Source organism: Rissa tridactyla, chromosome 1 (assembly GCF_028500815.1).
Source record: "Rissa tridactyla isolate bRisTri1 chromosome 1, bRisTri1.patW.cur.20221130, whole genome shotgun sequence".
Lineage (NCBI taxonomy): Eukaryota > Metazoa > Chordata > Aves > Charadriiformes > Laridae > Rissa > Rissa tridactyla.
The window spans coordinates 214,431,889-214,454,536 of NC_071466.1; the positions used below are offsets into that span (position 1 = coordinate 214,431,889).

The 22,648-nt window shown below is 44.2% G+C and overlaps 1 protein-coding gene across 1 annotated transcript in view; it reads left to right on the forward strand.

Annotated features, from left to right (window-relative positions):
* ITIH5 (inter-alpha-trypsin inhibitor heavy chain 5) overlaps nt 1–22,648 on the forward strand; it is a 48,990-nt gene that overhangs the window by 13,123 nt on the left and 13,219 nt on the right. Inside the window, exons 6-8 of the mRNA XM_054218188.1 lie at nt 6,635–6,804; nt 7,366–7,482; nt 21,947–22,118. Of these exons, the coding sequence (XP_054074163.1) occupies nt 6,635–6,804; nt 7,366–7,482; nt 21,947–22,118 (459 nt within the window). The remainder of the gene's footprint in view (nt 1–6,634; nt 6,805–7,365; nt 7,483–21,946; nt 22,119–22,648) is intronic.

Here is a 22,648-nt window from a genome sequence, read left to right on the forward strand (position 1 = left end):
AAACATCTGAGTCATTAGATCCTTCCTGCGAAGCCTTCTTGCTCATATGACACCCAAAGACTAAAGAGATCTGCACACGAAGTGAGACCTCCAGAGAAGGCTGTGGGTTTTTAAATGAAAGACAAGTAAATCGCGTGCCAGGTCAGAGTGGCTGCTTGGCAGACAGTCTGCAAACTGGGAGAAACCAAGAAGAAGACAGTGGCTGGTCTCTTCTCAGATTCCTGTGGCTTAAAACCCTTCAGTATCATTTGACTGGAAAGCTCGGCAGCAATCTAGTAAATAAGTGGCCAGCAAAGGATGCCAGACCAGGCAATGCCATACTGTGTTACCTATGGTGCCCCAAATGAGAGGTCATGGCTTAAAAAAATGACCAAATCAGGAACAGAGTCTTGCACATTGGAAAATGGTACTGCCTCACTGGTTTGAGTTTGAATCTGGCATGAAAACACTCTTCCTCAATTTCCTATGTCTACAAAGATGTCTGTAGTATCTCATGGTTAATGATTAAATGTGAGATTTTTTTATTTTTGAGTATTAATAGATTACATTGAAAGTATTGGGTGAAATATGTATTGTGACATTAAGTCATCAGTTAAATGACAATCCGAGTAATATGTCCAAAGCGCCACCAACCTGAAACCGTTGTTGAGGATGGGATGTAGCTTCACAAGTCATTTAGATACTTTTGACTCTGACTGACCTGGATAAGAAACTACATTCTTTTCCTGAGTACCAGTCCTGAAGATTCAGTTTTGGATAGGAAAATTAAGCTGAAAATCAAATCTCTTTGGCTCTGGAGCCATCAACAACTCCACATGATGAGCACCAGCAGTGACTGATGATCATAACTGAAATGCTCACCTGTTGTGTCAATAAATGCTGTTTGCAAAACTAGTGAAAAAAAATAATAACAATAGTTTAGATGGCCAAAAGTGGAGGAATGGCTGATCTGTCTTATTTCACGGGCAAATCTTCTTACATTTGTGGTGCTTTCTACATGCCGTCCGTAGAGCCAATCAATGTACCATGCAGGAACCATAGTGGAAAAAACATTTCTCTGTTTAATGATCTTTTAGGATTTGCACTTTTGACTGCAGCCAAACTGATAATATCCATACAGCCTGTGATGAACAGAAGAGATAAAACTTAAAGACCTGTATACAGAAGATGTCCCTTGATGAGAAAGAGTGAAGGACGCTTTTTGTTACCATTGATATAACAGCGCAGAAATCACAGCAGTAGGAGCGGAAGCAGTAAAGAGTCCAATTCTGCCTGCTTTTGGCTGTAGGGGCCCAAGATACAAAGACTGGACTTAGTTCCACAAATTTCCAGTGATTTATGAAAAGTCAAGCTGTGCTTTGCTACAGATAGAGGCTCTTGGAAAGTCCTACGTACATCCTCTTTGAACATGGAGCAGAGACAACTGGGATGACATGTCTTTCCAGGATATTTCCTTTGACAGTGACTCCTGTATAAACAGCTCCATCTGAGAGTTGTATTTTTCCCAAAGGAAGATATTAGGCATGTGAGTTTTGGAAAGTGATCTTTTGTCACGTGCAGGTGATGTCTTCTGTCACATAAAAACCCCAAAACAGGAGACACTGAGGCTAATGATCCTGGTCTTCTCTGGTGACCTCAGAATGGAGCCATTTTCTGAATGATGTCCTTCCCAGCATCCTCAGGGATGACTGTCCTCATCCTTTTCCTCCAGCTCAGCGGTGTGAGAACTAGTCATGGACTTGTGCAGGGAGACAGTAGGCTGCCTGAGAATGACTATTTCTCGTCAAAGTCATAGCTCTCGTAAAGGTTTTTATTTGTTATCACAGTTGTCTAGAAGTTTCCACCTGTTAGTGGAGGATGAACTTGGCATTTGAGCTCTAATCCTGACTCTGCCAGTCTCCAAAATAATTTAGTTTTGACTGTTCATCATGTGAGGACTACAGTTTCGTATGAAAAATGCTTTTTCCTGCTCTGTTTCTTTCTTTATCTGAATTTGGTAGAAAGTTTGTCTAAAGGCCCTATTAACTACCTCAGTGTGAGCACCGACCAACTCAAGTCTTTGGAGCTCATCCACGCTCTGTACTCTGAATATCTCATAGATTTTCCTCTCTCAGTCACTTGTTTGAAAAGAACTGGGCCAATAAACAGAGGACAGTAATTGTGATCCAGATATCAAGTGCTGCCTAAAAAAAAGAAACCCAGGGGAAGACGTAGTTAGTGTATTTAAATATATAAAAGGCTGCTGCAAGGAGGAAAAGAATATTGTGTTTTCCGTGTCAATAACAGAAAGAATAAGAAGTCAAGGCTTTATAATTCAGAAAGAAAAATGTAAATTAGACCTTAAAAATGTCTGACAGTGAAAAAGGGATACTCTGGAGAGGACTGGCAAGGGCAGGTACTGAGTTTCCATTACTGGAGGTCTGGAGTGTTTCCAGACCATGTCATAAAACCAAGTAGGAAGGGATTCGGTCTGAGAACACGGGATAATTATACAACCTGCCTTGCAGATCTGATTTCTATTATTCCAGAGGGAAAAAAGGTTCTTTTGGACCTTTTCTACCAGAAAAGGTCTATTTGTTTTTAATCTCCGTCCTGGAGATGGGAGGTGAGTGGCTATGAAGAAGATGGGGGAGCTTCCCCAGCTGTTCATGTCACTAATGATAGCTATGTGAGGGAGCCTTGGAAACCTCCTCTCCAGGGGCTCCAGGGGATGACATATCTCACCTCCAAAGATTGTTTTGAGGAGTAATAGAGGAGTGCAGTGTGATCCACATGATCCCATCTAGATTCTACAGTGCTGCACAAAACTGGATACACGTGATTATGCCCATTTGACAGGTGGGGAAACTGAGGCACGGAGCAGCTACCTAACTTGGCTGATTTCGGATGGTTGGAGTTCTGGTTGGAGTTCATAGGAATGCTAGGACTGGAACTCATGCTGTTGTGGCTCACAGCATACTCTGCTCACCCATCAATGTACTTACGGCAGAGAAATACAGAAGTGAAGTCCAAAGGCCACAGCCATGGATGTACATCTGCAGTTGGCATAATGGGAGACCTGTTTCCAGTGTGAGACTGACTTTCACTAACCCTGATATGATATGGCCAGGCAGCCTTACCGATGACAGTTCTTAGCAGTTGAGGAGGAGTAATGTGAAACCCTCAAATAGATCAGAAAATATAAATGAACTGTGAAGCCATTTCTATGAATTCTAGGCATTTCTCACACACTGTCAGCTAAATGGGATTTTGGAAGTGATAGAAGGCAGATGGAAAATCCAGGAAGGCCAATACAAGCAAAACTGATGCATTGTGTATTAAAAACATATTACATCTGTTGATTCATGAGATCAAAGGGCAGCTCTAAAAGTAAAAACAAATCAAGATTGAGGTAAAATCCTATAGAGCTATTGATTTATGACTTTTCTGTGCCAGAAGAAATCTGAACTGCACACAGGTTTTAGAAAAAATGTCAAAGCTCTGTGTAATCATTTTATAAGCTGCTGTTAAGATCCAACACTAGTGTCCTTAAGTGATTCCAGTGTACTGGGTGGGACCTCTCTCTCTACCAGGATGGATGGATTGGAATCGGCATAGTCAGAGAAGCCACGATGCAGGGTCAATTCTTGACTTCACTGAAATTGAGTAATATCTGTCATTCAGCCTTCTTGGTCAAGACTTTTGCTGATGAGTTTGTTTCACATTGCAGGTCCTCCAGCTCTAATTTATTTGTGTAGAATTTGAGCCTATGAGAAAAACCTTCCCTGCCTCAAAAGTACAGTCTTGTGCCTTGTCTATTCAAATGTGCTCACAGCTCACAGGACAGCTATAAAAGTAAAGCCAAATCAACATGGAAGTAACAGCCTAGAGTGCTAGTGATTTATGACTCTTACTTTCATTCCTTTGCCTAGAGGAGTCTACGTTGTGCATAGCACTTTAAAGTAAAGATCACAGCTAGAATAATAATTTTATAAACACACAAGAACCCTAGTCCCAGCATTTCTATGGACTTTAACCTGTGGGAAGTCAGGTGAGTTAGGTAACCACTCCACGCCTCCATTTTCCTACTTGTTAAATGGACATAATCATATGGATCTGATTTTGTAAATCCCTGTGGGATCTGGATGTGAGGTGGATTGTGTTCAATGTTGCATACAGACGTCAAGTTGCATTCCTCTAATGCTGCTCAAAGCACTTTACAAAGGTGGAGAAATGCCACTCCTCGTTACATAGTGTTAAAGGAAGCCCTGGAGAGGAGCTTTCCACGACTGCCTGCACCTTGTCATTGTGATCAGTATTGTTAATGGGGTATAGCACATAATTAAAATTATCCTAAAGCAGATGTCTGTGTCTGACCAGATGTATCATACCCTAATATCCCCTGACACTCTTGACCCGATCTCCACTGAGAATAATGGGAGCCTAGAAAATAAGCTCAGACATAGGTGCTTGCATTGTGAACACCTAAACTGGAACTGAATCTCACCGATCTTTTCTTTTCCCTGCCATACCACAGACTTCTTGGTCCATCTTTGGCAAGGACGTGAGACCTCCCCACACAGTATAATTATTCCCATCAATTTTAATCAGCACATGAGCGGATATAATAGAACTTCTTTGCCTCAGTGAAGCGTTGGAATAATCAATGTGAGAGTTGAATCACCCAAGAAAAACATCATTTGAGAATCTATTTTGATGTTTTCAGTAGCTAGTTAGGATACGGGGGAAAGACCTCAAAATCTGGGGAAGTCCAAGGCCAAATCTGACCTTTGCTGAATCTCACGTAAGGGTTCTTAGGGTTCAAAGGGAATGAAGAGTTGCCACACCAAAAGAGAGTAAGGTGGGATTTTGGCCACACAGGGAAACAACAAGGAATCTTCATATCCCTCTACTTTAGCAAATGAACACAGCTAACAAGACAAGCAGAGGTTCCTTCAGGGTGACTCAGACCTAAATTATTTTCTTTCTCTGAAAGGCACAGCTCTCTTCATTGACTCAGGAAGGGAGATTAGGGTGAGTTACATCTCAAGGATGCAGTTTGCACGACTGCACTAGCAAGTGCTGGATTTTGTCTCAATCAGAAAGACTGAAATTGCAGCAGCTGTACTGATAACTCTTGGCTGAACATAAAGGCAGGTAAGATATTTGGATGTAGATATTACACATAAGACGCTTGTCAGATCAAGTGATCAATTAGTCAGATCAGTCCCACCTCACATGCCCGAAGTTCATCTGAACAAGTCGCCTCAAGAACTCTTTATAATCAATAGGGAGAAATCTGCCATATGATTCATCTAATCCTAGAGGAAATGTTTAAACAGGTCAAATGAATCATACTTGCATTGACTGGCAGGATCTCAGGTCTAGGATCTGCGTTCTTCATGTCTAGAGTTGGCTGGAATACATACCACTTATGTGTCTGAAGTTGTGTGTTCATACAGAAAGCAGTTTGCAGTCATACAGAGAATATCTGGCCTTTGAGTTCAGCGACCTCCAAATAGAAGCGAGCACAGGAATTTTGCCTAAACATTTATATCCCTGATGGCATTGTGATGTTGGTTTCAGTTTAGAGGGGAAGGGTTATGTCACGTCAAAAGGGTTTTAGTCTTGTTTCTGTTTCAGGGTCCTGCCAAGGGCCTTCACTGAAACAGTTCTGTTTCAGAGCTGAGGGCTCTGACTAAGACAGCTCAGCGTTTGCCTCTTTCAAAACCCTGTCGAGGGCTTTCCCTGAGGCAGCATCACAAAGCTGTAAAGATAAATGATTTATTTAAGTGACAGATATAACAGATTCAGAATTGCGGTTGATAAATGCACTAGCTGCGATAGCGCTAATATGCTACAATAATGCTAGCAAAATAGATGAATAAATGAATAAATGAGTCAATGAATAAATGAGTCAACGAATAAATGCTATCCTGGGAGTTCTTCATCCAGAGGTGAAGGCACAATACTTTTACCAAGAAGGCATCCCTGTCTTGGTAGGGGAAGAGGAGCACAGCCTGTAAACTGTCTTTTCTAGGTCTCAAGTTTCTTCTCCCTTGGAGAGATCTCTTCATACAGCTAACCTCCTTATTGCCCTTTATGTCCTAACCTTATCTGATCCCCTCCCTTGGGTGACATTTTAGTGTGATTTGGGTAGAGAGTTGGGTGCTATAGTCATATATGTTTAGTATGTACTTCTTTTTGCTCATTATCATACTTAGGGATGTCAACTTTAATATTAATTTTGTGGATAATTAAGCAAAAAGTCTCACTCTGGGCACCAAGACATTCAAGATTCTGTGCTGAAGCCATTTATCTGCTATTTATCTGCCATTATCTGCTATTTATCTGCCATTTATCTGAAATTTTGAGCCAAAACAGGACCGTTCTACCACCACAAGACTCCCTCTTTCGGCTGATATCTCTCCTTCCCCAGGGTTTGCACAGGAGATAAGGGGCCATCAGCACTATTAACCTCTTATGTACCAAATCCCACAGATTATTAAGTCCTTATCACTGGTGAGTTGAATCTTTAATCTCAGTATGTAACTATGCTAGTTCACCTGACTCCATGCTAATACTGTATGTGCTGTGCTTAGACATCTGTAAGACAATGGGAAAAACTTGTAAGATTGTGGTTTTATCTCAACAGGTGATGTTTCTCCTCCTCCTTCTACTGTAGTTGGACATACCAAAACCTTAGCTAAAGTTACATTCAATCCCAGTGTTGTCGAGCAAACCAGGATCGCCCGAAATGGTATTTTGGGAGATTTCATAATTAGATACGATGTCAAGAGGGAGCTGAGTGTTGGTGATGTTCAGGTACTGTACACACGACTCATCTTTTCTGTGTTGTTAACTATACCTGAGGTGGTTCAATTGCTTTGCATGCTCCAGATGTCCTAGAAAATGTTCCCCAAGTGAAAGGCTACTTCTTCATCCTATAAGAACTATCCAAAATAAAACCAGTCAGTTGGCAGCTACGAGATGGACTTAAAAATCACACGTATAGAAATTCACCGAGTTTCTTTTTTGTACCTGCTTTTCAGTTTCTCAATATACTGGCTGGATACAAGGCCAATTGCCCAAATGTACTTTGTGGTTCTAATCCCTGGGAACATATGTTATACCCTTAGAGCATTTGGAAGGAAACTCCAATGTCCACCACGGAAGGCAATGTGGAGAGCGCCAGTACACTCCCCCAGTCTGGATAAACCAGGGACCAGAATTAAGAGGGACACCAAGGAGCACTCATATATTCCAATGTAGACACAGACATTGAAAGCAGGATGAGGTGTGCCCAACCAAATATCCCAAAATGATGTGTGTGGAACATTGTACCATGATCTACCTTTGATTCCTGACTTCCTTGCTCTTCCACAGATTCTTAATGGGTATTTCGTGCACTACTTCGCCCCCATAGATCTTCCTCCGTTGCCAAAGAACGTTGTATTTGTGCTTGACAGCAGTGCCTCCATGGTGGGAACGAAACTGAAACAGGTGAGGTCCTTGCATTTATTATAGACTGGTGGGCTGTAAGGTTGTAGAGAGCTTGGTCCAGGCTTATTCTCACCAGACGGGTTCTTCTGCAAAATGTTTTCTTCGTCTGAGGTGAGAGGAGGCTGGGAAGAAACCTCAAGATGAGATGATTTACCAGCAATCCTGTTAGTGGGAATGGGATAGGAACAGGAAGTGCAGAGGACTTCATCACTCTGTAAAAAAGGTTGATGCTGTCAAAACTGAGCTAGGATGTTTCAGGTAGGATTGTGCTGGGCAGTTCTGTTCTGAGCAGTTTGAAGAGAGGCAGATTAGGGAAAATTCCCAGCAAAGTGCATTCACCAGACCATTGTATCCAGCTTAATAACAGAGAGAAAGTACTGCTGTCTTTAAATTACCTTGGCAAAAGCCTTAGCAATGTATAACTCGGTGGGTTCTGTTGAAAGAAAGGTCAATTTGTCCTGTTTGAGAATCTGAGTCTTTCAGCATAAATCTCAGACTTTTTTCCAGGGCACAGATCTTAACGTGAGCCAACACGCCAAGCTGAAGGGCACATCACCAACGCTTAAAATTGACCTTTGACATGGAGGGTTCAGGCTGGTGCCTAAAAGTTTTTTCTTCTTCAATTCTCTGAGCTGGACAGATGGAAACCATCTCCAGTTCAGGAGCCAAGTGGTTGGCTTGGAGGGAGCTGTGCCTGGGGGAATGTACTCTTTCTCTCAGCACAGTGCTATCAGTCTAATCCAGCAGCAGCGATGAATTAAGAATTCATTTCTGTTCTGAATGATTTGACAGATATATCTCAGGTCTGCACTCACACTGGAGAGGCAAGTCCAGTTTCCATCTTATGTATCTGTGCTTAAAAGGAGAAAAGCCCTGGTAGGTTTAGTATTGTTTCCTTCCATTTGAAGCCTTGCCCCACCAGCATGAGATATGGAGAAGTTAGTTGGCTTCTCTCTATTGAATGGCCACATCTTTATCTTCTACATTCTCACCATGGCTGAGCTAATGACAATGGACAGTGGCACTTTCCACATAGGTTGACACCAATATGGGGTAGTTTCGGCTTGTGTGGATGGTGTGATGTTGTAACTCTACTAGAACGTCTGAAGGCCGATGGCTTCAACTTGTGATCTTGGCCAGCTAAGGAGCTCTAACTGGTTGCCTGCCTGGAACATGCTGATGGAAAGTGCGGTTATTTGAGAGCCTTTTTTGTTTCCTTGGCCACCAACGCTAGCCCAAATGTCCTTGAAAACACAGCCTATGGTCATTGTCTGACAGTTCTCCGACAGTTCAACAAGGATATCGGGGGTATATACGCTTTTCTCTCTCTTTCTCGTAAAAACTTTACTATCTGGTTTTAATGGTGATCATAAATCTTAATTTAGAAGCTGTGTCCCCTATTAAATCAAATTATCTCCACTGTGAGCTAAAATGGAGTATGATTTTTATGGCTCCTAATTATCTTCCCCAGTGACTGGAGTAGCAGAGAGTTGTTAACAAACATACCTAGTTCTATGCTGAATGAGGTCTTGAATGAAGATGCTTTTGAATCTTTACAAATTCATGTGGACAGAGCATGGCTCTTGGCCTTCTGACGAAAAATGTCCGCCTTGCCTCACAGAATAAACAAATACTGCACAAACGCACCCAGTCCTGCATGCTGAAAGCAGACAGTAAGTGATACAGGGCTGAAGCAGGGAGATTAAGACTCTGAAGGGCTTTGGTGCTGGTGTGAGCTGCACAAGTGGTGCCTTGGGTCAGCCGATTAACCTTGTACTATGAAAGCTTTTATTCTCCTCCTGAGCATATTAGTGTTTCGTTTCATATACTTACTAGAAACAACATGGCCAGGGATTAACCCTTGAAGGTCTACTTCATAGCCTAGCCAGCTAAACATACAGGAATCTCAGGTTAATTATCTACAAATAGGTGCCTTTTGAGCCTGAAGTGGGAGACATGTCTAGCCAGAACCTTTGTTGAGGGTGTAGCCAGTTTTTCCCCGGTTATCTCAGATATACACTTTTTATGGAGACCCACTAGTGTGCTATGGAGGAGTGCTATGTGCAGGAAGCACTTACCTTCCTCTGATTTCAACTGCTCAACTGCTCTTGGAATTATGACCTAAATCGTAAACTCCACACACAGATTAGTCAAGGAAAGACCAAAATCTAGGACTGGCTGAATAATATGCCTCTTTTCATACGCTAAGAAAGTGTGATCAATTACAGCCATGACCCATGTCTGCTCAGTGGCCTTTTTACCCAATTGTTGTTGTTATTATTAAGATGTTTGTTAAATTACAGACACGTCCCCTGGTGGCAGGATACATCCGAGCAGAGGAAATGCCTCTGTTTCTTCTTTTCTCTAGGACTTTTGCAGCTGTGGTGATCTGTGGTGGTAGGGAGAGAGCTGGGAATTCCCATGGGACTGTCTTGCCTCATTTCTCTTTACTGAGTCACATGCAAGATCAGCTAAAAATACAACCAGCACTTGTAAAGAGTGCGCTTTCAGGTCAGCTGCACCAACTATGGCAAAGGGCAGTTTTTAGGGTTGTATAAGCAAGAATGAGAAACATCAGCTATGCACCCTTTTCTGTAGTAACCTGAGGAGATTTTGTACTCTTCAGTGACCCCTTCGTGAAGTTAATGGCAAAATGAGTCCAATGAGGTCAGGATTTCATGCATCCTGCAGTTCCCACAATTTTATTGAGAGTCATTTCTTCTTTTCATCTCCCAAGGTTTTCCTTTTCCTGCATGAATTTTTATCTGTTTGTGCCATCCCTTTCTCCCTAAGATATCTCTGTCTTTGAAGTAACAAGGTGTCCAGACCCAGTTGCAAACACGTATAGTGAGTCTGGTTGACCAGATTAAATCAAATCATTAAGGCCCTTGAGATATTCCCCTCACATCACTGAGGTATGTATTAGCTTTCTGGGGAAAATTAGCTAATGTCCGTATTCCTCCTGCAGTTTTCACAGCCTCTGAACTCTGGTAATGTCTAGCAGACTCAACTGTATCACAGCAGTCCACCTCCACTGAGAAACCGGGCCTTTGCAACAGTCCCCATCTAGAACTGGCAGAGAGACAAAGGTCAGGAAGAGAAAACTCTTGTGCATCATGATAAAATGTTTTTCATGTGTTCAAGATTTTGCACGTCACTACTGCGGTCCCACTGGCAAGGAAAATTATGGTTTTGTCCTCACAAGCTTTTATCCTTCATTTGCAAAGAGATGGTAAGCTCTGTGCAGAATAGTTGCTTTTAACAGGAGCCAAAAGAGCCCAGGGAACAGGTTATACTGCAAGGTTTACTGGGAATCAAAAAATATTTGCCCTTTGAGCAGTCTGACCTGAGTGTTTTAATGGTATCTTTTATGGTATCTTATCTTACGGTGTCTTATCCCCAGCGTCACTAAACATGGTGAAAAAGGACCTTTATCATCCCTCAATTCAATGTTATAGAACAAGCATGTTCCAAGCTATGAACGTGTCCACAGGAGGATGGATTCGCAGATGTTTTGCAGACATGTGGTGAAATGTAGTTGTTTCAACCACAGATTCATTTCACCTTACCTTTCCCACAGGCAATAAATGCCCACACACTCAGTTAAACAGTTGGCTATACCGCAAGCCTGGCAACTTGTCAATGGTAGCATGCCAGACTGTAATTTTCTTTGAGGTTAATTGTGCTAGGAGGAACTCAACTGAAGCTGGGACTTGCGGCGTATTTGCAAATGCTTCGGTTTATTTGCCTGCATCCATCCAAGGGATACTGTCGGTAGCCTAGATCTGTGACCCACACCTTCTGAGGGCCCGAGAGCCTTACACATACCCGTAAACTTCTGTCTCTCAGCACACAGACTCCCTCTGAATAGTTTCAGGGTGGTGAGAGAGCAGACAAGCACCCAAACACTTGATGTTCTCACTCCAGACTTCACTGACTTCTGGTTGCTGCAGAGCTGGCTGCAGGCCTGTTGACTACTAGTCCAAATAATGGCTGCTGCCCAGGAGAACTGCCTTAAATCACCAGGGGACTTTGGAAAAAATGCTAATTCTAATTACAGCCTTTTAAACAGTGAGTTTAAAGCTACTGTGAAGAGGAAAGATTGGTCAGCTTTTTCCGTTTCTATTGGAAAACAACAGCCTGAGTGAATGAAGAGCCGTATGCAGTGTCTCCAGCCCTGACAGCTTAATGCAGCTGCCTCCTACTTGGGAACACACAACAGCAGTTTCATCTCATTCCTCTCTGTAGATGTGAATATATGTATGTATATGGAATATTCGATCTCACAGAATCACAGAATGGTAGAGGTTGGAAGGGACCTCTGGAGATCATCCAGTCCAACCCCCTGCCAGAGCAGGGTCACCCAGAGCGGGTTGCACAGGAACGCGTCCAGGTGGAGTTTGAATGTCTCCAGAGTTAGAGAGTCCACCACCTCTCTGGGCAGCCTGTGCCAGTGCTCTGCCACCCTCAAAGAAGTTCCTCCTCATGCTTAGGCCCAGCTTCCAAGAAAGATGCAAGTACTTGTCATGCAGCAAAATACTCTGCCTTCCCCAAACCCTAAAACTTATAAATAATGACACGGTCATACAGCAAAACAAGTAACCTTCAGAGCAAGATGCCCTCAGATATTCAGGACAGCGAGCATCTAATTCGGGTCTCGGGACTAACAGCCAACGTGGCCCCAGCTGATTTGCTCCATGCCGAGGCAGTCGAAGTAGAGACAGAGTTTCCTAAGAAGATCCCAGCCCACCTACAAATGGCAAGTCCTTTAATTGGGTTCAGAGTAAATAGGTTGCAAAGGCAGAGTTTAGCATGGAAATGTTGCTGAGTCTTGAACTGAAACCCCATGAAGACTCTGGGAGTTCTCCCAAAGGGTTAAATGAGACCTTTGCTGAATTCATCAAAGGATTAATCAAAACCAGATGCTACTGAAGTGACAGACACAGCCCAGTGATCGCCAGATAAGTCCATAGTGATAAGGAAGCTGCTAAGTCAAGCTGGGAAGTCAGTCCATGGATCAGGGTCATTGAGGTCTATGACCAGCTACTGTGAGACAGCTACAGCATAGCTCTTGGTCTGGGACTCAGACTGGGACTGAGGGCCCAGACTGGAGCTTAAATGGGCAGGAGTGTCGTTGGAGGCCCCAGGTGGGGCTGGTCAGAGCCTTTAAAGCCTATTAGTATGCTCAAAGCTCTGGCATACGCATGCAAGTCTATGAAGCTACAGATCTGTGTTTCTTTAGTAGTCTTTTCCAAGCTGGAATTGTGTTTTTCCAGTTGCTGGAGCAATACCTGGAAGCCAGACCTGGCTTCTATTCATGTTTGTATCATGGATCTGTTATGTGAACTTAGGTAGGTTATTTTCTTTGTCTGTGCTTGTCTCTTTGCAGAGTCTTGTCTGTTTAGCTGGGCTTATGGCTGTAAAAGATCCCCCAAGTCTAAAAGACACCTGATCTTTGCCAAGACTTAAGCTATTAGTCTAATACTGTTGGCAACAACATTGCTATTTCCAAGTAAATACCCCTTCACCCAAACGTGGAGTGTGCGCTCCACTTTGCCCAACTGGGACAGTCTGTTTCTAACTGTGAAGAGCAGTCGAAGCTCAGAAGTTCTTGTGGGACCCTGAAGCCTGCTGGAGTGAGTCTTCCGTGTTATATTCCTGTATGAAGTCACCAGTGTTCACAGGCAGTTCTGACTCTGCGATCTGCATGATGTAATTTGAGGTCCCTTAGGAATGAGAGTTATGATACTACCTGTGTCGTGAGGAGAGAGCTTTTGCTTCGATAGTTATCCCTGATGTAGTGACTTCGTCTTCTCCAAAACATCTGCTCTTTTCTCTGTGGAGTTTTGGGCAAAGACTTGGCCTGCTCATGTCTGAGGCAGCAGTTTGGGATGGAAGTGGGCAGGAGAAGGGTTGGAGGCAGAGATGTGCAGGAGGGAGTGGGGCTCCTGGAGCTGCTGAGGGGATTTGGAAATGGGGAAAATGGGAAGGGGAGCAGGTGTTGGAGGACTGTGAGGGCCCTGTGTCAGATTCTCAGGTGGGAAAACAGGCAAGTTTGGTTTTTTTAAAGAACAATTTAGTGCTCTTGTATTGTGTAACGCTAAACCTGAGCAAAAGAGCTGGGTCTTTGCTCCAACCAACCAACCGTTGTCACCATCCCTCACTCACTGGAGATGATCATGAGGAAGTCACATCTAAAATTAAGAGGTATTACAGTTCATAGAAGAAGGGCCAGAGCTATAAGAGTAGGTGGCTGCAGAGTCACAGCCTCTGCAGAGGGATAACATGTACTTCATCTCTGTGGAAGTACAACATTCCTTTTCACGGAGAAAGAATACCTCCTCCCTGTATAGGAACAGTGCGATCTCTCCTTGGTGAAATAGCACAGAACTTTTCACCATGGAGAGGACACATATCTCTGTGAAGGGGCAACTTATCTTTCCTAGCAGGCTACACGCGCAGGTAGGGTGTTCTGAGAAGGGGATAGAAAGCTTCAAACCCAGCAGGCTTCCGACTGCTGAGGTACCCACTGTGAGAGAGTGGCTACGTGATGAAGAATGGAGGCTAATCAACATGAAAAGCAGAGCAACCCGTGTCTCAGACCAACTCCTGCTGCATAATGTCGCAGCTAATGATTGCTGAAATCAAGGGGATGTACTGTGGACAACCTCTTGGGCATGTCAACTCTTCCCAGCGCTGTCAGCAGCTGATCTGTGTGACGGAGAATGAAAGTCCTGAGTTGTTGTAACAGTTTTCATACCCTGGGACTAACGCCATCTTCTGAGGATGGACAGAGGGAGAGTTGTCAAGCTCTGCATTGAGGGCATAGGGCACGGTTCCCTTGGTGCTGACCTTTTTGCTGCTAGCTCCATGGAAATTGTTTGTCATGCAGACAGGGTGGGGGTCTGAGTGTCTGACTGGCATGGTATGGGATGTGATGCCACTGGAAATGAGCTAAGCACAAGACAAAAATGTGGCCTTCATACACTGCTGTGTCAGTCTGGCTGTCTGCCCGGGTAGCTCCGTTGTTTCCAGGGGAGTTATTTCAGTATGGCACTGTCGGGCAGCCTTTAAGCTTTTCCATTTGACTTATTGTACAGAGAAGTTTACTGCTCCAACTGTGATCCATACTGCACTGTTGATAAGGACTTGAAATAATGATGCTTGGTGCTGGTAGGAACTTGCCTTCTTAAATCTTTGTATTGGCATTTATTTATATCCTCAACGTTGCAATGAGATTGCAAAGACTTAGCATCTGCTCTGCCCTCTGGGCATGTGAAACTCCGGCTCCTGAGAAATCAGATCATCTTGCAGTTTTTCATGTATTTATCCTCACCATGCTGTTGGGTGCTAGAGAAATGAGTTACCCCAACTCATAGCGAAACTTGTCCACAGCTTGGAGACAGTTTTATCTTCCACTGAGCAGAAATTCAATGTTCAAATGCCCTGAATGAATGTGGAGCTAAGTGGTTTACTCAATGTTAAGTGGAAAATCTTTTTGCAGAAAAGGCAATAGAAACGGTTGTTCCAAATGATGGAGAATTTCTTTTGCAGACAGGGAAACTACAAAGCAACTTTTTCTCAGGCCATATAGGGAATCAGCAATGTTCAAGTTACTAGCAAGGGATCTGTGATGTTCCGGCGGGAGAGGCTGGACCATGGACTGGAGACAGACCTTTATTGTCCAGAACTCTACAACCAAACTCCCTCCCGTCACAGGCCAGAGTCAGTGTAAAACAGCAGTGTAAAACAAAATACTTGTTGTCCAGAATTGTGAGGGAGTTTTCTTTGATTACGCGATCAGTCTCTCCCAGGAAGAAAGCACAAAGATACATTGACAGGGAGAGGGTGAGTTGCAGTTCCTGAACTGCACAACGCTCCCTGCAGAGGAAGAAAGGACAGATTGTCCCCCAAAAGAGGGGGATGGAAGAAGGTAAAAAAAATTCCAAGGGTACACTTCTGGGTTAAAGCCCATTTTTGGTACAAAAGTCCCTGTTGCTGGCAACTGGCATGTGATTTGCATTATGTGGGCAGAAAGGAAACTGGGACACAGAGGAAAGCAAACCTCACAAGATGTGGCTTCAGACCTCAGCGGGAGTGACACGGCCCAAACCTCTGCTCTGCTCTCTCTGTACCTCAGCTCCTCCGTGTAAAATGGCAGTGGAGCTCACACCACCTTTCCCTTGGCTACTGGATCCCAAACTAAGCCATGTCAGTATCTTGGCTGACCTCGATAGCACCATTTCAGGTGCGACACTGAAGTCAGCCTTTCCTTAAGTCACAGTATTAATCCCTCTGACAGACTATGGGCAGATTTGACCAGATATGGCTGTTGTAGCTCGGACAAGCCAGTTCTGGACCTTTTAATCATCTGCCTGTGCATGGTTGGAAAAGGAAAGATATGAACCAAAGCATAGAGGATAGTGAAGGGGAGGGGGGAGCTCTTCTGTTTTTTCTCCTTGTACTTCCTTGCAGTGTTTTGCCAAACAACATATTTACTTGTACTGTTCTCCTTCTCACTGTAGGAGATCTGTTTTCTGAGCCCTTGGACAGAGCTGTGGGTTCCTAATTCCCTTTGAGCTTACATTTTGTGCCTTTTAGCTCCTTTCTTGTCAAACGTGGCCTCTCACAGGCGATCTGGAAGGACAAAGCAAAGCCTACTGAAATTTTGTCTTCTAGTTGTGACATCCTTCAGTAGATGGTTGCAGATGGTCCTATGTCTGTTACCTGCAGACTGTCCTCATGCAGTGCTTTCAGCTGATGGGTACTGCTTTCCAAAGGCTTTGGTGGTAAATGCGGTCCTCTTTGCTATCCATGCTCTTTAGACTGACTCATCTCGAGCCCATACGGTTGCCTCGTGCTGGGTGAAGCTGGAAAGGGGCTGTGTCACTGGTGTCAATGTCTCACTGCCCAGCCGTTGCGAGGGCAGATGCCAGCTGTGTTTGGGCGTGCAGAGTGCAACTGAGGACTGCCAAGTGATCTCAGGGGTGTTGGGAGAACTCCCCCTGTATCTGGAAACTGCTTCCAAGAGTTACACTGCAGTGCTGCGGAGACCCACTATCCATATAGAATTGGATTCAGCGTGAACTGAAAGTCTTTTGATTTTTTAAATTCTTTTTTTTTTTTTTAATGGGCTGGCATGAAGCTTGCGCAGAGGCTGTGGGCCTGGGATGAAGCACATTGCTCCTAGGCAATGGAAAATGTGAATACGTGGGCTTGGGACACGCATTATAATGAGGTGCTTGAATTCCCCCCTTGCTTCGTAGCAGGGCCAATATCTGGCAATGCCGTGGCATCTAACAACCACACATTGTCTCCCTTTGAACTGCACAGCTTTCAGGGTAGCCAGGCTTCACCCTCATCTTGCTCCTCAAACAACCAAGAGACTGTGGAGTAAATGTCATTGGAACTCAGTTTCCTCCTAAAAGGTACCCAGATGGTCTGACATCATCCCAGATGTCTCTGAGGCAGCTCTTTGACCCAAGAAAGGGCTGAAGGCTCTCAGCTCTCCCATGGGAGTGTATCTCTTCCTGTGCTTTGCTCCACCAGTGTTTAAGCTAAGCAGGGTCTGTCAGAGCTAGCTCCAAGGGGTCAGGTAGAATGGTGACAAGTCACAGCCAAACTGGAGTGTAGCTGAGGGATTTCTCCTCTTCCTGATGTTGCTGGGGGTCGCATAGCCCTGAATAAACCTGGCCGTGATGCAGGGCCCTTAGCAAGCAAGAACCAGAAAAGCAGCAGTTGTGTTGCATGTTGAGGTATTGGTGTGGAGGTGACAATGAAGACCATGGTGGCTGGGAGCTGGCTTGTCCCTGACTTTGTAAACCTGAGAAGACACTATCTGCACATTGGTCATTTAGACAGCGAGAGCCCATCTTCAGCTTTTCATCATTTCTGAAGCAGAGACCAAAACTGTAATCATTCCCTGGCATCCATGGTCATCCCCCTTGTCCTCAGCTGTAGACCATCACTCTTCTGTCCCAGATTTGGGGAGTCATATTTTGTAGCCCAGGAGGTGGCTGTTTCAAGCCCTAGGTTTCAGCTGAGCTGACAGCTCATTCACCAGCACAGCTTCTCGACTCAAGCTCACTGGAGCGGCAATTCAGTCTCCACCTTTCAGCTCAATTTCATCCATGCTAATTTGGAGGAAATGGAGGAATCTTCCTCCACCGAGTTCCCCTCTTTTAAACCTTGATTTAAAGGTTGTCTCTGACAGCTACAAACCATTCCTAACTGGCAAAAATGGATTTTTTTCCAGCTGTTCTGCATCGCTACTTCCTGACACCGTCTCCTTTAATCCTTGCTCCACCCTCCACACAAAAATGCATCTCGACCTTACAGCACCTGGCACAAGGGTGCTGGATCCTTAAACTGGATTCCTCAGTGTGAGCGGGTTAGATCTGTGCCTGGCTTATCTACAAAATGAATCAGTGCCATATGCACTGCCATGGAGGAAAGATATGTTCCTCACCAGGGAAGAAATGGTTAATTTTCTGCCTCGAAGGAGAGTGCCTTTGGCAGGAATTTCAGTGCAGTGACTCACTGGGGCCAGGCGGGACGGGAAGTGTAAAGACCCCATCAGCATTGGAGCAGCTTGGGAATCCCATGGCAGCCTCAGCCCTTGGCTCCTCGGAGCCAGGAGAAGTTCCAGCTGTGGCCTTACAAGGCCAGAACGAGAAACCTGCTGCCGTGTTCCGACTGAAGTTTCTGCCAGGCACTCTCTGCACAAAAAGCTCTGCAAATCCTTGCCTAGGGGCTGGTGGAGACAGGAGGAGATGGCTGGGCACCAAGAGCGCTCAGTCAGAGCGCTCAGTCGGAGCTGCGTACTTAAGGATTTCAAGCGCTGCACTTTTACCAAGATACTCCCCTTATTTAAAAAGCTGCTTTTGCCTGACAGCTCCTGAACCATATCCAGCCCTCCAGAGCGAAGTCACATATCTCTCGCAGCCCTTTTATGGGTGAGGGATATTGGTAGCAAAGCATGTGTTGCCACTCCATGAGGACTGCAGTCTTTGGGATAAACCTGGAGGTCTGTGTGGGCTGGAAGGGGAGAGAGGGAAACGCATCGGATGAGCCAGGCAATTCAGAGCACTCTAAGAGAGGTGGAGAGCCAGTTCAGCTCCTTTTGGCTCCAGTAAGCACTGTAATGCTTGGAACTGGGCAGGATTTAGTCTTGAGGTGAATCCCACCTTCTCTATAGTTGAGCTACTCAGTCTTTTGGAGGCAATGCTGGGAGACAGGCACATCCAGACAATGACTCAGCCCATCCTAAAACCTGTCCAAAACAGATGGGATGGATTACTCTCTGGAGGTGTCTTCCCCTGCCTAGAGAGGGATTAGATGCAATGCCCAGCTTTATGATGACTGAATTGGGAAAGCTGAATCCCACCCTTTATTTTAACTTGGGATGAGGTAAAAGCTGCAGGAGAATGAACCGTATGGCTTCCCTCATTCTGTTTGCTTTGGAGAAAAACCATGTGCACACACACATACTTGTACATATGTTTGTGTGTGTATATATATATGTCTATATTACATAAATTCAAAGTTTTTTTATTGAAGTTGCAGAAGCAAGTACATGACAGAGATGCCAGAATCCAGGCTGTCTGTGCATGAGCATTAAAATATGACAGAACTTTTTCCTGGGAAAAATTGACTCAAGCTCCATGGAAATGACTTAACAGTGACAAAAATAAGAGACAAAAAGGAAAGGGAATGAAAGAAGGGGAGAGAGATGGTCCCAGCCCCATATTTGGCCGCAGTATGAGGGTGTGGGGAAGTGCTGCGTTTTCTAGGAAAGTCTGTTTCAGTTCCCTCGTGACCCCTTCTGCCATTCTAGCTTGGATGCTGCGTACATCAAACTACATGGCTGCTCTGCCTTGTTTCTCTTTTTCTTTTCCTTTTCTTTCGACTGAACACAGGCAAGAATGTCAAAAGGAATTTCTGAGCACACTGGAGGTGAGATGCAGTCTCTCTGCAAGAAGGCCAAAGCAAGATTATTTTTCCTCTTGCTTTGTTCTCAGAAACAACAGAGCTGTTTGGGCCCAATAAATCCCTCTGAGAAAAGTGCAGTTTGACAGAATTGTAAAAAACTGAAAAGAGGGTTTTTGTAATGGGAAAGGTCAAGTCATGTTAATTATAATTAGAGCTATAATGTGGATAATGAGATTTGGGGATTTTTCCCTCCAAATTGTTGCTTCTAGGCACTGCTGTTTCTCTCCCTTGTCTACCCTGAGGGGCAGTGGAGGGGGAATGTTGCACGCAGGGAGCTGTTGTGGTCTCATTGTTTCTTGCTTTAACATCCTGCCCCGAATTTCCTTCAGCAGAGGTTGGCGTGAAGGCTTGATCACACTCACACAGGATAGAAGCTTCTCCATTTTCACTTTCTGATTACTTTGATCCCATTTTTTGAGGGATAAATGCATTGGCCACTCTCGTTATCATGGAATAAATCCAAGAGTCCTTTTCTCCACTGTGTGATTCCTGCTTTGCCCTTCTATGCGTGCATGAGAGATGGTTTGGCCTACTGGATCGAGAGCTGGAAACTCCAAGTTTTGGAAAGCTCTCCATTTTTGGCCTTGACATCATTACTAAAGTATCTGTGCCTCGGTTTTCACTTCTGTAAAATGAGACTGTGAATGTTTGAAGGCCCTTCTAAAGTGTGATGTCTTGTATTATTTGACGCATTTTTGCAATACAAAAGAGGATATAAGAGAGCATAAAACCTTTCCTTCTTGTTCATATAACTGATATTTAGCTCATTTTAGCAAGTTCTCTTTGGACGGTTAAACTGGGGAGACAGCCTTCATGTTTGGGGCAGGCATTCATCATCTTCAAGGTCTATTTGGTGCACATCGCGATGTGAACCTAGTGGGGTTCTCCTCTTCTCTTTGAAAGACCCTCTTCCACTGGTGTTTGCTTTAGTATTATTATCTATGAAACATTCATAAAATGCATGATGGTGAGACGTGGAGCAATGTTCCAGCTAAGCAAATGGAGGAATGAATCCCGTGATCCCTACAGAGGAAAATGGTTTATACAGAGCACAGAAACAGGCAGGGAAGGACTCCAGACCTGGCTCCAAAATTTTTGAAACTATGGGAAATATTCCCCTTAACTTCAGATGGACTGGAAGCCAAGTCACCAGCTGGGAGGATTAGAGATTCCGCTGCGGTGGGTAATTTGCTGCAGTTGCATCATTGCATCATTGGCTTCGATGCAGAATCCAGAGGGATATTGATGACACAGCTTGATCAGTCCTTTGAGCTCCTTTCCAAACTGTCTTTACATAGCAACATCAGGACTAGAAACATATGGTTTCCAGCACTGGTGATTATCTTTTGTATTTTTTCTGGAAAAGCCCTTCACATATTTCCCTGATAGGCATGAGAGAAACCTTTAAATGCTGATTGAGTCCACCATATTAAGGCTTAATGATGGCCAAGAAGGGGCAGAGCTGAGAAGCTGCTGATCCCTCTGCTTATAGATATCGCCTCCCATGTGTTTTGCATTTAAATATAGGGTATGTCTGCATGGATAGAAGCTGCTTTTGGGCATCTTCTTTCAGCTGGTCTTACTAAGCTGAAGTTTGTCTCCCTGTGAACACAGCTGCATAGCTGCTAAATCAAAGTTGGTCACACTGGGGAGAACTGGACACATCTGCACTCTTCCTGTTGGCTTTTCCTCGGTTGTCTGTCTTTCCCATCACCCAGAAACCTTAACCTCTCTTTTGATGAAGTCGTCTTGATACCAGCTTCCCTCACGCTGGTTCCCTGTATTTACACAGGATGACGAAGAGCAGAGCAATAGAATGTTGGCATGTTGCTGGAAAAACAACAGGCCTGGGACAAAACTGACAACAGGTAGAATCTGCAATGACTGGTCAGGGCTTCTTTTAATGTCATATTCATTTGAACATATTAGCTTAAACATCTGTGAACTGTTCATTGGAGTATGTATATATCATTCGGTATCCTAATTACGAACAGAGCATGTGCATCCTTGATGTATTCAGAGGTATTTCAATTTATAAGTAACCTTTTTAACTATATGCTACTTACAGCCTACTGCAAGTCTAGAGGGCTTTAGAAGAACTCCATTAGGTTTTTAGCCTTAGTCAACATTATTCAGCATCCCTTAGTTCAGAGCATGGTTTTCCCAGTCGCTGGGAGCTTTTATCCCAATCGTTATGCATGATTTTTAAGTTTAGTTAGGTCTAAACATGTGTCCCACAGACACAGATCTTCGCAAGAGCTTTTGGGCAAGAGTTGTTATTTTGTCTTAGCATAGCACATGGCATCACACAGATCAGGCCTTGAGACAGGGAAAGACATCCCAGTTTTCCTCATAAGCCAAACTGGCAGTGTAGAAATACCTAGAAGATCAGCAAACATCTTAAGAGTTAAATTCTTGCCCACTAAAGGAGTGAGAGTTGTGCCTACTGGTTTCTTTTCTCTTCTCTTTCTAGACCAAAGAAGCTCTCTTCACAATTCTCCAGGACCTAAGGCCTGAAGACCACTTCAACATCATTGGCTTTTCCAACCGAATAAAGGTCTGGCAGCAGGACCGGCTGGTGCCAGTCACTCCAAATAATATAAGAGATGCCAAAAAGTACATTCATAACATGTCGCCTACTGGAGGTATGATCCAGAGATATGAAAGGGATTAATTTTGCTATCTGATTAACTACATCAGAATGGAGAGGGGAATGTGGTCCTGTAGCATGTAGCAATACAAAGACATTGGGACTCAGGTCATGGGACAAGGGGGCCCCTTCCCTACCTCCTCTCAGGGTTATGTGACAGAAGGCTATGTGCCCTTTATCGGTGTACATGATGCAAAGGTGTCCCCAGATCCAGTAATATGACCTAATATACTCATTAAATCCAAATTGGGTCCATTCTCCAATTTATCTGGTGAGACCCCTGGAGTAGGAAAGTTCCCAAGGTTATTTCTTGAGGACACAGGAAAAAATACCATATCCTGGTTCTTGCGCAGTTTCTGAAAACCTATGTAAATGCAGGCACATGGTTTTGTCTCGGCTGGAAACTCCAGGCATGGGCTACCCAGTGTGGACTGTGGACTTGCCTTCTGCAAGAGCTATTTTCTCACCTAGTACTGTTTTCTTCTCATCTCTACCAAGGAGCAGACAGAATGACATTTAAGAATT